At 42.5% G+C, this 9,803-nt stretch overlaps 3 protein-coding genes across 5 annotated transcripts in view; 2 read left to right on the top strand and 1 right to left on the bottom strand.

Annotated features, from left to right (window-relative positions):
- Positions 1 to 1,315, top strand: LOC127749789 (probable RNA 3'-terminal phosphate cyclase-like protein; the record flags this gene model as incomplete). The annotated part of the gene is given in 3 exon segments (XM_052269473.1): positions 1 to 148; positions 228 to 483; positions 1,003 to 1,315. Coding segments are annotated over 3 exon segments (567 nt in total), but the record flags the coding sequence as incomplete, so codon positions are not given.
- A 465-nt stretch (positions 1,316 to 1,780) lies between these two features.
- On the top strand, positions 1,781 to 5,014 carry LOC113209610 (ribonucleoside-diphosphate reductase subunit M2). Of its 3 annotated transcripts, none has more exons than XM_026427233.2 (7): positions 1,781 to 1,968; positions 3,065 to 3,130; positions 3,207 to 3,398; positions 3,470 to 3,705; positions 3,787 to 4,015; positions 4,095 to 4,313; positions 4,401 to 5,014. In XM_026427233.2, exons 1-7 carry the CDS (start codon positions 1,906 to 1,908, stop codon positions 4,551 to 4,553), a joined length of 1,158 nt encoding a protein of 385 aa, XP_026283018.1. In that variant the 5' UTR covers positions 1,781 to 1,905; the 3' UTR covers positions 4,554 to 5,014. The 3 variants fall into 3 exon arrangements, with proteins under 3 accessions (XP_026283018.1, XP_026283019.1, XP_026283020.1); XM_026427234.2 differs by lacking the exon at positions 1,781 to 1,968 and adding an exon at positions 2,473 to 2,704; XM_026427235.2 differs by lacking the exon at positions 1,781 to 1,968 and adding an exon at positions 2,743 to 2,870.
- Positions 5,015 to 5,065: 51 nt separating this feature from the next.
- The window catches only part of LOC113209609 (diacylglycerol lipase-beta-like), a 30,608-nt gene continuing 25,870 nt past the window's right edge, over positions 5,066 to 9,803 (bottom strand). The window contains exons 3-16 of the mRNA XM_026427232.2: positions 9,643 to 9,740; positions 9,281 to 9,493; positions 9,070 to 9,182; positions 8,573 to 8,806; positions 8,278 to 8,430; positions 8,033 to 8,201; positions 7,814 to 7,937; positions 7,580 to 7,723; positions 7,384 to 7,495; positions 7,203 to 7,295; positions 6,921 to 7,075; positions 6,719 to 6,841; positions 6,499 to 6,611; positions 5,066 to 6,418 (exon numbers count right to left, since the gene is read on the bottom strand). Of these exons, the coding sequence (XP_026283017.1) occupies positions 6,214 to 6,418; positions 6,499 to 6,611; positions 6,719 to 6,841; positions 6,921 to 7,075; positions 7,203 to 7,295; positions 7,384 to 7,495; positions 7,580 to 7,723; positions 7,814 to 7,937; positions 8,033 to 8,201; positions 8,278 to 8,430; positions 8,573 to 8,806; positions 9,070 to 9,182; positions 9,281 to 9,493; positions 9,643 to 9,737 (2,046 nt within the window). The 5' untranslated portion in view covers positions 9,738 to 9,740 and the 3' untranslated portion in view covers positions 5,066 to 6,213. The remainder of the gene's footprint in view (positions 6,419 to 6,498; positions 6,612 to 6,718; positions 6,842 to 6,920; positions 7,076 to 7,202; positions 7,296 to 7,383; positions 7,496 to 7,579; positions 7,724 to 7,813; positions 7,938 to 8,032; positions 8,202 to 8,277; positions 8,431 to 8,572; positions 8,807 to 9,069; positions 9,183 to 9,280; positions 9,494 to 9,642; positions 9,741 to 9,803) is intronic.

Raw genomic sequence — 9,803 nt, 5'->3', positions numbered from 1 at the left:
ATACGAGGAACAGCCTATGCTGCCAGGGTTTCACCAGCAATTGCTAATCGTATAATTGATGCTGCAAAGGGAGTTCTTCTCAAGTTTCTCCCTGATGTTTATCTTTATTCTGACCATTTGAAAGGGGGCCAGTCTGGAAAATCACCAGGTATGATTTATATTTTATACAATCTGTCTTATCTGTATTATTATTTAAGTATCTAACTTTTAGTCTGTTTCTCTTTTAGGTTTTGGAGTTACTTTAGTCGCTGAAACCAAAGAGGGTGTCTTCTACACTGGTGAAGCCATATCTCCACCAGCTGGGTCCAACATTCCAGCCCCGGTAGCTGAAGACCTTGGTGTACAGGCAGCGTTTCGACTAATGGAGGAAATCTATAGAGGAGGGTGTGTTGATTCCAATTTCCAGCTATTAGCTGCACTGTACATGGCCTTAGGACGTACAGATGTTTCTAAATTCCAAACTGGTCCATTATCACCTTACCTGTAAGTCCAAATGTCAATTGTTCTTTACCTTTCAGACAGTATGGTTCTGCATGCATATTTCTTTTATTAAGGCTACTTCTGTATTAATGTCATCATGGGATATTTTAAATTTACTTTGACCAGTAGATTACTTACCATCATGATTATGGATGACAGATGTTTTCTCATTATTAGGAGGTTGCATTGGAAAAGTGACACTTATGGAGAACTTTATCCTAATAACACGTTGAGTCCCAGAGGGGGGTGGGGGTGGGGGGGGCTTTGACATGCTATTGCTATTGTGGCCACACGTGTGGTCATGCGAGACTCAACTTGCTAAGGAAGAGTAGAACGATACATAACAAAAAACAGCATTTGTTTAGGCCTGGTTTTCGAGCTCTGGACCAGTCACAGCTCAGAACAAATGCTGTTGTGTTATGTTCCTGGCCGATCGTTCTACTCTTCCTTAGAGTGAAGTCCTCCACTCGAAAAGTGTTTGCTGTGGTATCCGTGATCTTGACATTATTTCCATTGTTTCAGAATTGAATTTCTTCGTCACATGAGAGACTTTTTTGGCCTTACTTTCAAACTAGACTATCAAAAGGCTGACGAAGATGATGAAGATTTGCATCTTGGAGCTAATAAAGTTGTAATGACTTGTGTTGGAGTAGGTTTTACAAATCTAAGTAAGAAAGTCTCGTGAAAACATAGTTTTACTCACTACATCATGGACAAAACCACTTTTTGTATGATCTAATTGATTGTGAATTTCAAACATGAAATATCCTTGTTACAAAGTATCTGTGATTCTGCATTATTTGTCAAAACTTGTAATAAAAAATATTATACAGTATTTTTGTTGGTTTGTTCTCTTGCACATTCATATCCAGGAGTAGAAATGTGTTATTTTTCTTTGCTATTTTTTTTGAAAGTTTTGAATTTTATTTTTAGTCGGGTATCCATGTAACGGGGAGCAACGACCAGTACAAACAGCAAGTCTGAACTTGTCGGTGTTACGCGTGGGGTAGGGGAGGGGTGGGGACGAAAGTGCTGGCTGTTGGGGAGATTGCAACTTTCCGTGTCTGAACCTTCCAAGAAATGATATAATTTCTAATGTAGGGGCGTCGTCAGTTCGGTCAGCTGTTAAACAAACTTTTTGTGGTGTTTAGTTAGAACATTTTTTGTTTGTTTGTTTTTTCATAACCATCCTCCCCTTCCGCCATGCCTTGTGATTGGTGGATACGAGGTGGTGGGAGAATGGGCTGGTTTGTGATTGGAGGAAAATGTTCCCGCGCATTTTGGGCGCCAGTTTAGTGCTTACAACGGAATCTTCCTGCTTCAGCTTGCCAGCTTGGCTTGTGTCATCATTCGTCGCTGAGCAGTCGTCCTGACAAGACTCGTGTGCCTTTGCTCTATATCTAGCCTTTATTTTGTCCCTCCATTATGGCACCAACCGTCGCTGATACCAAGGAGAATGTTCCCTACATTGGAGGCATGAGCATCAAGGTGAGTTTGTTATAGGAAAATTCTAATATTGCCCGAGTCCCGTCCGTGTTACAAGATGAAGTTACTTTGGACTCATGTAGCCAGAGACCGGTTACGAAAGGGCACCGGATCTCGTCTATGCTTACAGCTATTTGGGAAAATATATTAGTCTTCTAGTTTACTGCCTTTAACCTCAAATGGCTCGTGTTTTGGGAGGAAAGTTGTGTCTAACGGCGAAGTTCTCAAGGATTAGCGTTTTGGCGCCATTTTCCTCCCTTTATGTGCCATGAGTCACATTTTCCGTGGCCAGACTATCCCCTTCTATCTGTATAACGTATTTTCGAAGTTCCATTGTCGTCTGCTTTCCATTATACGTTACGAGGAAATACCTCCTAATTTTTAGTTGGGAAAACCGTGTCTCGCTCTGGCTGTATCAGCTGACTTCATAGCGCTCATCCACTCAGCTCGGTCACGTTTTGCTGATTTCGCATTTTCTTTGATCTTCATGACCGTTTCATTTTTCACTCGGCAGTAGGGAGTGGGGTTTTTGCTGCACGATATTTGCGCACAATTGCGACGTCACATTTTTGCCATTCTAAGCTCTTTCCAGAAGGCCCGGGGCCGGGTTTGTGCAGAGTCCTCTTGCCTATTTTAGTTCTTCTAGGCCGCGACACGGCTGTTAATTCGTTAAATGCGTTTTATGTTGCTGAAGTCTCTAACCTGAACCCCTAAGGCCTGATAAGATGGTGAAATGAGTGTTAGTGTCAACATAAAACAGTATTAAAATTACTTCTGCATTGATAGATCACGTCCATTCTTGTGTTCAAAAATGAGACAAGGATCTTCTTTCTGAAAATAGTCAAAACAATTGCAGGGTTCTTATTACATAATCAGACTTCTCTCTGTAAAAGTATGCGTGAGAGGTCAGTTCAAGTACGCTTATTAAATTATTCCCATATTTGCAAAGCAAAATCATGAATTCTAATCCTGATTGTAGTTGTCATGCCCCACCTTAATGTGTGCCGAGCACATATTAGATGCTTTCTTCCTATTCGATGGTGAGGAGTTTTCACTGCTAAGTTATTTATATACTAATTAGGTCTGGTATCTATCTCAGGACAAGCAGACTACGCCTGTAAAAGCCCTGAAGGAGAAGAACCAAAATATTCCATCCCTTAAAGAGGTATGTTTTAGGCTAGTCAGTTTTATTTTTATATCAATTTTGTTTATTTGTGAATACATGTATTCTTTTGCCTCAGCCTGTTAAAAAGACACCCGTAAAGGATGCCCTTTCTAAGAGAAGAGCTGCGTTTGACAAAGATATTGAACCACTTCTTATGGAGAACCCCCGCAGATTTGTTATCTTTCCTATTCGTTTCCATGATATCTGGGCTATGTACAAGAAAGCAGAAGCTTCATTTTGGACAGCTGAGGAAGTTGACTTGTCAAAGGTATAGAGAGCTCTATTATGTAATCTTTGAAATTAATGGATGATTTCCTTACTCCTAGTTATGACTTTCAGGATCGATCAGATTGGGCAAAGCTGACAAAGGATGAGAAACATTTTATCTCCCATGTCCTTGCCTTCTTTGCTGCTTCTGATGGGATTGTCAATGAAAACTTAGTGGAAAGATTCAGTCAAGAAGTTCAGGTAACAGAAGCACGGTGCTTCTATGGCTTTCAGATTGCAATGGAAAATGTTCACTCAGAAATGTACAGTTTGTTAATCGACACATACATAGCCGATTCCCAAGAGAGGTAATTACTGTGCTTATTTGTCATCCATTGCTCTTTTAAAAATTCTTCCTGGTTTTGTTTGTCATTCACACTTTATTTCAGAGAGTATTTATTTAATGCCATTGAAACACTCCCATGTGTGAAGAAGAAGGCCGATTGGGCCATGAAGTGGATTGCTCATGAGTCTGCCACGTTTGCTGAGCGAGTAATTGCCTTTGCTGCTGTGGAGGGTATCTTCTTCTCTGGAAGCTTTGCTGCCATTTTCTGGCTTAAGAAGAGAGGGCTTATGCCAGGTCTTACCTTCAGCAATGAGTTGATTTCACGAGATGAGGCAAGCTATTTTCTTTCTGTGTTTTGATTTTACATTTTTCTTGGTGTATTATGTTACTAAATAATGTGTTTTTTCACAGGGACTTCACACAGATTTTGCGTGTCTGATGTTCAAACATGTTGTTCAGAAACCCTCTGAAGAGGAAATTGTAAACATCATTCGTGATGCTGTAGCTATTGAACAGGAATTCTTAACCGAAGCTCTACCTTGTGCAATGATTGGGATGAATTGTGACCTCATGAAAATTTACATTGAGTTTGTAGCTGATCGTCTTCTGATCGAACTCGGATGTCAAAAGGTTGAATAATTTTTTAATTGTGTAATGTGCCAGTCTAATGTCGGAAAAGTGCTCACCGCTTAACCCCCCTTTTTTTTTTGCTTGCAGGTTTACAACTCTGAAAACCCATTTGACTTCATGGAGCACATCTCATTAGAAGGCAAGACTAATTTCTTTGAAAAGAAAGTTGGTGAATATCAGAAGTGGGGAGTGATGGCTAATAAGGCGGAGAATGTGTTTACTTTAGATGCTGACTTTTAGGCAGTCACAAGATAATTAGTCCAATTTTAATTTTGACTAATAAGTTTTCATTATTTTTGCATGGATCATTTCATCATTTGTTTCTACCTCTGTATTCTACATATTTTATTTGATAACTATCAGTGGATTAAGGGTAGAGGCTCCTCTTACAACTGTATATTTTATCTTTGTACTGTATATATCTATAGTCACTTAAATGCCACTAGCTTTGACAATGTTACCTGTAGATGTACCACATTTAATTTTAACGTTCAGTGAGATTTTACCTAATGTTTTATGGTTTACCAGTTGATAAGAGGCATTTCCTTTAAATATTTGTTTTTCTACTATGTATGCTTTAATGTTTTGGTTCCTATGAATTGGTTAATCCAAGTCTATTCAAAGTTTTTAGTGTTACACTGTTATTTCTAAGTATTTTCTTACGCAGAACTTTTTTTTAAATAAAGAACTCTGATATCATATTCAGTTTTTTCCATAATTTGAAGAGATCCAAAGTTCCAATATTAATGACATTTCTTAGATGCAACATGTTTATTAAAACTATCACAGTTCATTTGTGTCAATAGTACCACAACCAACTTAATGGGAATGGGAACATACATTAAAGGGGATGGGGCGATACAAACTGAAGATCTTTGCTATCAAGTATACTCCTCATTGCTGTAGACTTTGTGCTACCACATAATAAATACAAAATGTTATCACTTTGGGCGTTTTATGACACCTAGAGACGGAATGACAATGTAAATTTGACCTATGTACATAAATGGTAACAATAAATAGAAAATAGACATCATGGGTTGATGTAAATCCAGTTATCTTGAATGATATATTAGATACTTGCATAGTACCTTTTAATGCTGGATGTTTATAAATTTGAGAAAGCATATTTTAGATTCTTGTGAAATTACACATCACTGGGAAAGACTTTGTAATTTAAATCCTGCATTATTGTACAGGTATATAGTTGGCCCCAAGTACTATAGCTAAACAGAAGTTGAGGAAGAGAGAAGACATCACATGCACATCATCAGCTAACAGTAAAATCAAGGTGAATTCTGGTTTCCTTTTTCTCGTACAGTTCCAGGGAAATAAGAGAGTTACAGAGAGCTTAATCATTAAGAGGAAATTAGTTTATGAGCAATGTTTGTACCTTATCAGTCACAAATAAAGCATGACAATGCCCCCAAGTAGGCTACAGGGAAAGATGCAGTAAAGGAGCTTCAGTGAAATGTCATGGAATGTACAGGTTGACTAACAAGATATACAATTAAAATATCAGTCCTAATGAGCATAGACTCTTATTATTTATGATATCCACAAAATGGAAATGAGCAAAGGATTGCAGAGAATCAGAAAAATGAATTTCTTCACATTTTTCTCTTTTCTTTCCAAGATTTTGAGATTCTCTTTTTTTTTTTTTTTTTATAATGTCAGTGATGGCAAAATGAATAGGAACCTTTTTGATTCCACAGTATATTAGTTTTTAATATAATACCTAAGATTTTTGTTCTTGGTCACAAACTCAGGAATGGAAAATAGCTACAGTAGAGCAAATTTACCACAATTCAGACACTCTCACTAATTTAGAGCTGCACATAAGCTAGATGTGGCTCAGACACAGGCTTTGGTAACATTGTTTGCAGGTTTTGTGAAAATGCTATACTTCACGAATTAATCCTCTGCGGTAGGTAAGAATAGGACCCCCTATTTCTTTAACCTGCTCATTAAGAACTGTATCAATTGTCTTGTAAACATTTTCAGGCAAATGATCTAGGAGCATCCTTGGTTCAATCTTCAACTCAGTAAAGTCTTCTGCTTGGGCCCACCTCATTTCATATGTTGGCCCACCGCGACCCGCTTTCCTGTAAAGAAAAATGCATCATTTAGGGCCCAATTAAATATTTCATTTACAACTTTTTGTTTAAACTTTCTGTTTAGTTACCTGTCAGCTTTACTCTTTTTACGATGTGTGACGTGCAGTATCCGTCCTGCAGTAAACAATCGAGTGCGTGAAAAACGTCTGTCCTTGATATCTTTAGCAAGAAGAGAGCAATCCTTTTGAAAAATATAGAAAATACACAAAAATATTAGTCTGGTGATGTTTATGGTAAGAAAAACTAAAAGAAAATGTAAAAGTACACAAATTTAAAGGCTAACATTACCGAATTATGTGCTCTGGGACGAGGAGTTGATGTGACAACTTGGCTTTTTCTCCAGGTAGACTCTAAGTCTCGGGAAGGTACGCCAAAGAGTGCATACCCACAACCATTCAGGATAATGCGATACTGTATGAAAAATGTATTATTTAACTACCACAAATTATTTTTAATATTTACCATAGGCAGGCTTCATTAAAATTAATACCTTTGGCAATCTACAGGCTTCAAGTACTTCTAAGATTTGCGTCCGTAGGTTTTCAATAGAGTCCACACTGAGTCTCATGACAAAGTCGTCACCCACTCCAATAGTGAACACAAAGCTTTCAGTGTATCGAGCAGCCTCTCGACTAAGCAATCCAGCTGTAATTTAAAAACAAATTAATGCAAGGTTGTTGAGATGGACTTTGGCTCTGAAACTAACTAAATATTAAAGAGTTATTTTTTATTTTATCAACTGGCTGGTTAGGCAATTAGTATTCATTTTTACCTGGAGTAGCGAAAGCGTAGACCTTCATATCAGGGTATTTTGGCTTTAAGATCATAGCCAGGAGCACTGCCAATCCAGCACCTAAACTGTGGCCTAGAAAATAAATGAAATGAAAATGAAATCTACTGTCTAGGAATATAGAACCTTTACGTTCACCAACAATACAGAAATCTGGGATTACCTGTCAAAATTAAACCATAATTTGGATAAAGATTGAAAGCTCGTTCCAAAATGCCAACATCATCGAGCCTCTTCTTTATGTATTGGGCACCTAAAAGCATGCCTTTGTGGGCCTATAAAATTAATGTAGTATATTAATGTCACTCATGTCTAGGACTTGTTTGTGGAAATGTTATAAATCAAAAAGAGATAAATACCATTGTATCTGGTGGGGCTCCAGCAACATTGAATTTTTCTGCGTTGGCTGTCAAATCAGTGAAAATATCTCTAATGGAGAACGACCCTCTCACTGCAACTACAATATTTGCTGTTTTGTGATCAGCAATCACACAGAAAGGTAACTGGAGGAGAAAATAATAATAGTAATGTATTTGGTAAGTTTCATAAGATTTGCCATGTTTTAACTTAAAATATATCAAGGTTTCTCTCACCTCAAATAAGTGGTTTCTAAATGAAGCGAAGAGGATGTCATGGGGGGGTACCTGTGAAAGGTACCGCACTCCTGCCAGGTTGCATAGGCAGCAGTTGTCCTCCATCACCAAAGTCGTCTTCGCCCTGCCAAGCATAAAGGAAAATAGAATCCATTGATCACGCAAGCCGCGTCGAGAAACAACCATGTCACATTTTAAAGAAAATCAAGATCGGCAAACCTGAAGCAGGCGCAGCAGGTCATGTGGGGCACCATCCTGAAGATTCCGGTGGCGCAGTACTGGTACATCACGAACGGCCACCCGTACGCGGACATGGACAGTCGCAGGAAGTGGCGACCCCTCTCGAGACACATCCAGGCGGGTGCATCGACGAACAGCTCCCGCAGGTCTAGGAGGGCAGCAGGAGAAGTTAGCCATAGCCCCAGTCCTCGAGCTCCACCCCCACCCTCACACCGAGCTCTCACCAATGGTCCGCTTGGGAGAAGGGCTCTCCCCGAGGAGGTCCAAACGCCGTCGCTCCCGCGTCTCCCTCTTCTGTTTGACCCTCAGCAGAACGGAACCCGCCAGGACGTCGGATGGGACGAGGTCCGTGCTCCGGAACAGCGCGGAAAGCAGCGCTGCAGTTAAGAGTCGCGTTCAAATTGCATCATTTCATGGGGCGTCTAGTTTGAGTTCACAGTTTATTATAATAATTTGGTCTATTTACGCGGTATTTTCAATTTCTCATTGCTCATTTGCTCAGTTGCCAGTTGGACTTACCGGCCACCTGCTGGAAGGCCTCGGAGCAGCCCTCGTCGCGGCGCACCCAGCAGAAGATGAGCCTGAAGCGCCGCACCCACATGCCGGCCACCCGGCGGTGGCGCGCCGACTCGAGCGCCAGCGGCTCCGAGTTCTGCAGGTGGGGCGGCCGGCGCAGCGAGCCGATGGGGTCGAACACCACGGCCAGGCCGAACACGGTGAGCGCGAACAGCACCCAGTCGAACAGCACCATCACTGCGGGGGAGAGAGGGAGAGTGTGAGAGACGGCCAGGGCTGGGCTGCGGGGGAGAGGCAGGCCCGCGGCGCACGCGTGTCGGGCGGGCCGGCCTACCCCGCGCCTGGGGGGCTGACTCTCCGCGCCCGCGTCCCTCGGCCTCGGCGACGATGCCTGACTACTGTTCTCTCTAAATTGACAGTGTGCGGCAACTCCCTACAGTGGGTTGCTGTGCACGCAGCTGAGCCCGCACTTCCGCACCCCTTTTTGCGGCTCGACTCACCTTCAACCACGGTCTTGGTGAAGCTCTCCGGACTGCACTGCACCAGGTCCGGACTGAAAGCCCACATGGTCCCCATCACGTTCCAGCACACCTCGGGGATGATGAGCAGCACCCTGGTGAGCAAAAGAAGGACGGTGAGCCTCGCGAGGGCCGCCGGGGAACAACCGGAGACGAGTCGTGGCGAGCGGGGCGGGACTCTCTTCACACTTACTTGAAGACGAGCACGGCGGGGACGTGCCGGCGAGCGCGCGTGTTCATGATGGAGCCCTGGGCCGACCGGTTGATGAGCACGGCGAGCGTGAGCAGCACGATGGTGAGCAGCGCGAGCATGCCCACGATGTAGGAGCGCACCAGGTCGCCGCCGCGCGCGCACTCCCAGGTGGAGGCGTAGTAGCGGCAGTACACCAGCGACACCAGCACCAGCCTGTCACAGTGACGCGTGGAGTTAATGCCGTGAACGGGTTTACCGCGTGGGTCGCATGGACCCGGATGCTTATCGGTCTTCAGGCCCCGTTGAACCTAAACGATGTTGATCTCGTCGGGGTAGTTGGATGCCGAGTGAAATGCACTCACCCGATGAGCCGGATGACGAACTCGAACAGGCCGGGGAAGACCATGTCGTCCGTGGCCGCCAGCCACTTGCGGCCCCATAGCTGCAGCGCCGGCATACTCTGTAACAGAATCCACCGCACTCCGTGAAAGAGAAAATCCCGAGAAAATAAAGGTGTGTGCCT

Source organism: Frankliniella occidentalis, unplaced genomic scaffold (genome assembly GCF_000697945.3).
Source record: "Frankliniella occidentalis isolate FOCC.00 unplaced genomic scaffold, Focc_3.1 Scaffold93, whole genome shotgun sequence".
Taxonomy (NCBI): Eukaryota; Metazoa; Arthropoda; class Insecta; order Thysanoptera; family Thripidae; genus Frankliniella; species Frankliniella occidentalis.
Note: the sequence above shows the minus strand (reverse complement) of the source record. Positions and strands in the feature narration are given on the sequence as shown.

Bases quoted from the DNA above. Each gene is read 5' to 3' on its own strand.
- LOC113209610 (XM_026427233.2), top strand. From the start codon at position 1,906: ATGGCACCAACCGTCGCTGATACCAAGGAGAATGTTCCCTACATTGGA. The intron at 4,016-4,094 runs GCAAGCTATTTT...GTTTTTTCACAG, and splicing joins AGTTGATTTCACGAGATGAG to GGACTTCACACAGATTTTGC. The intron at 4,314-4,400 runs GTTGAATAATTT...TTTTGCTTGCAG, and splicing joins TCGAACTCGGATGTCAAAAG to GTTTACAACTCTGAAAACCC.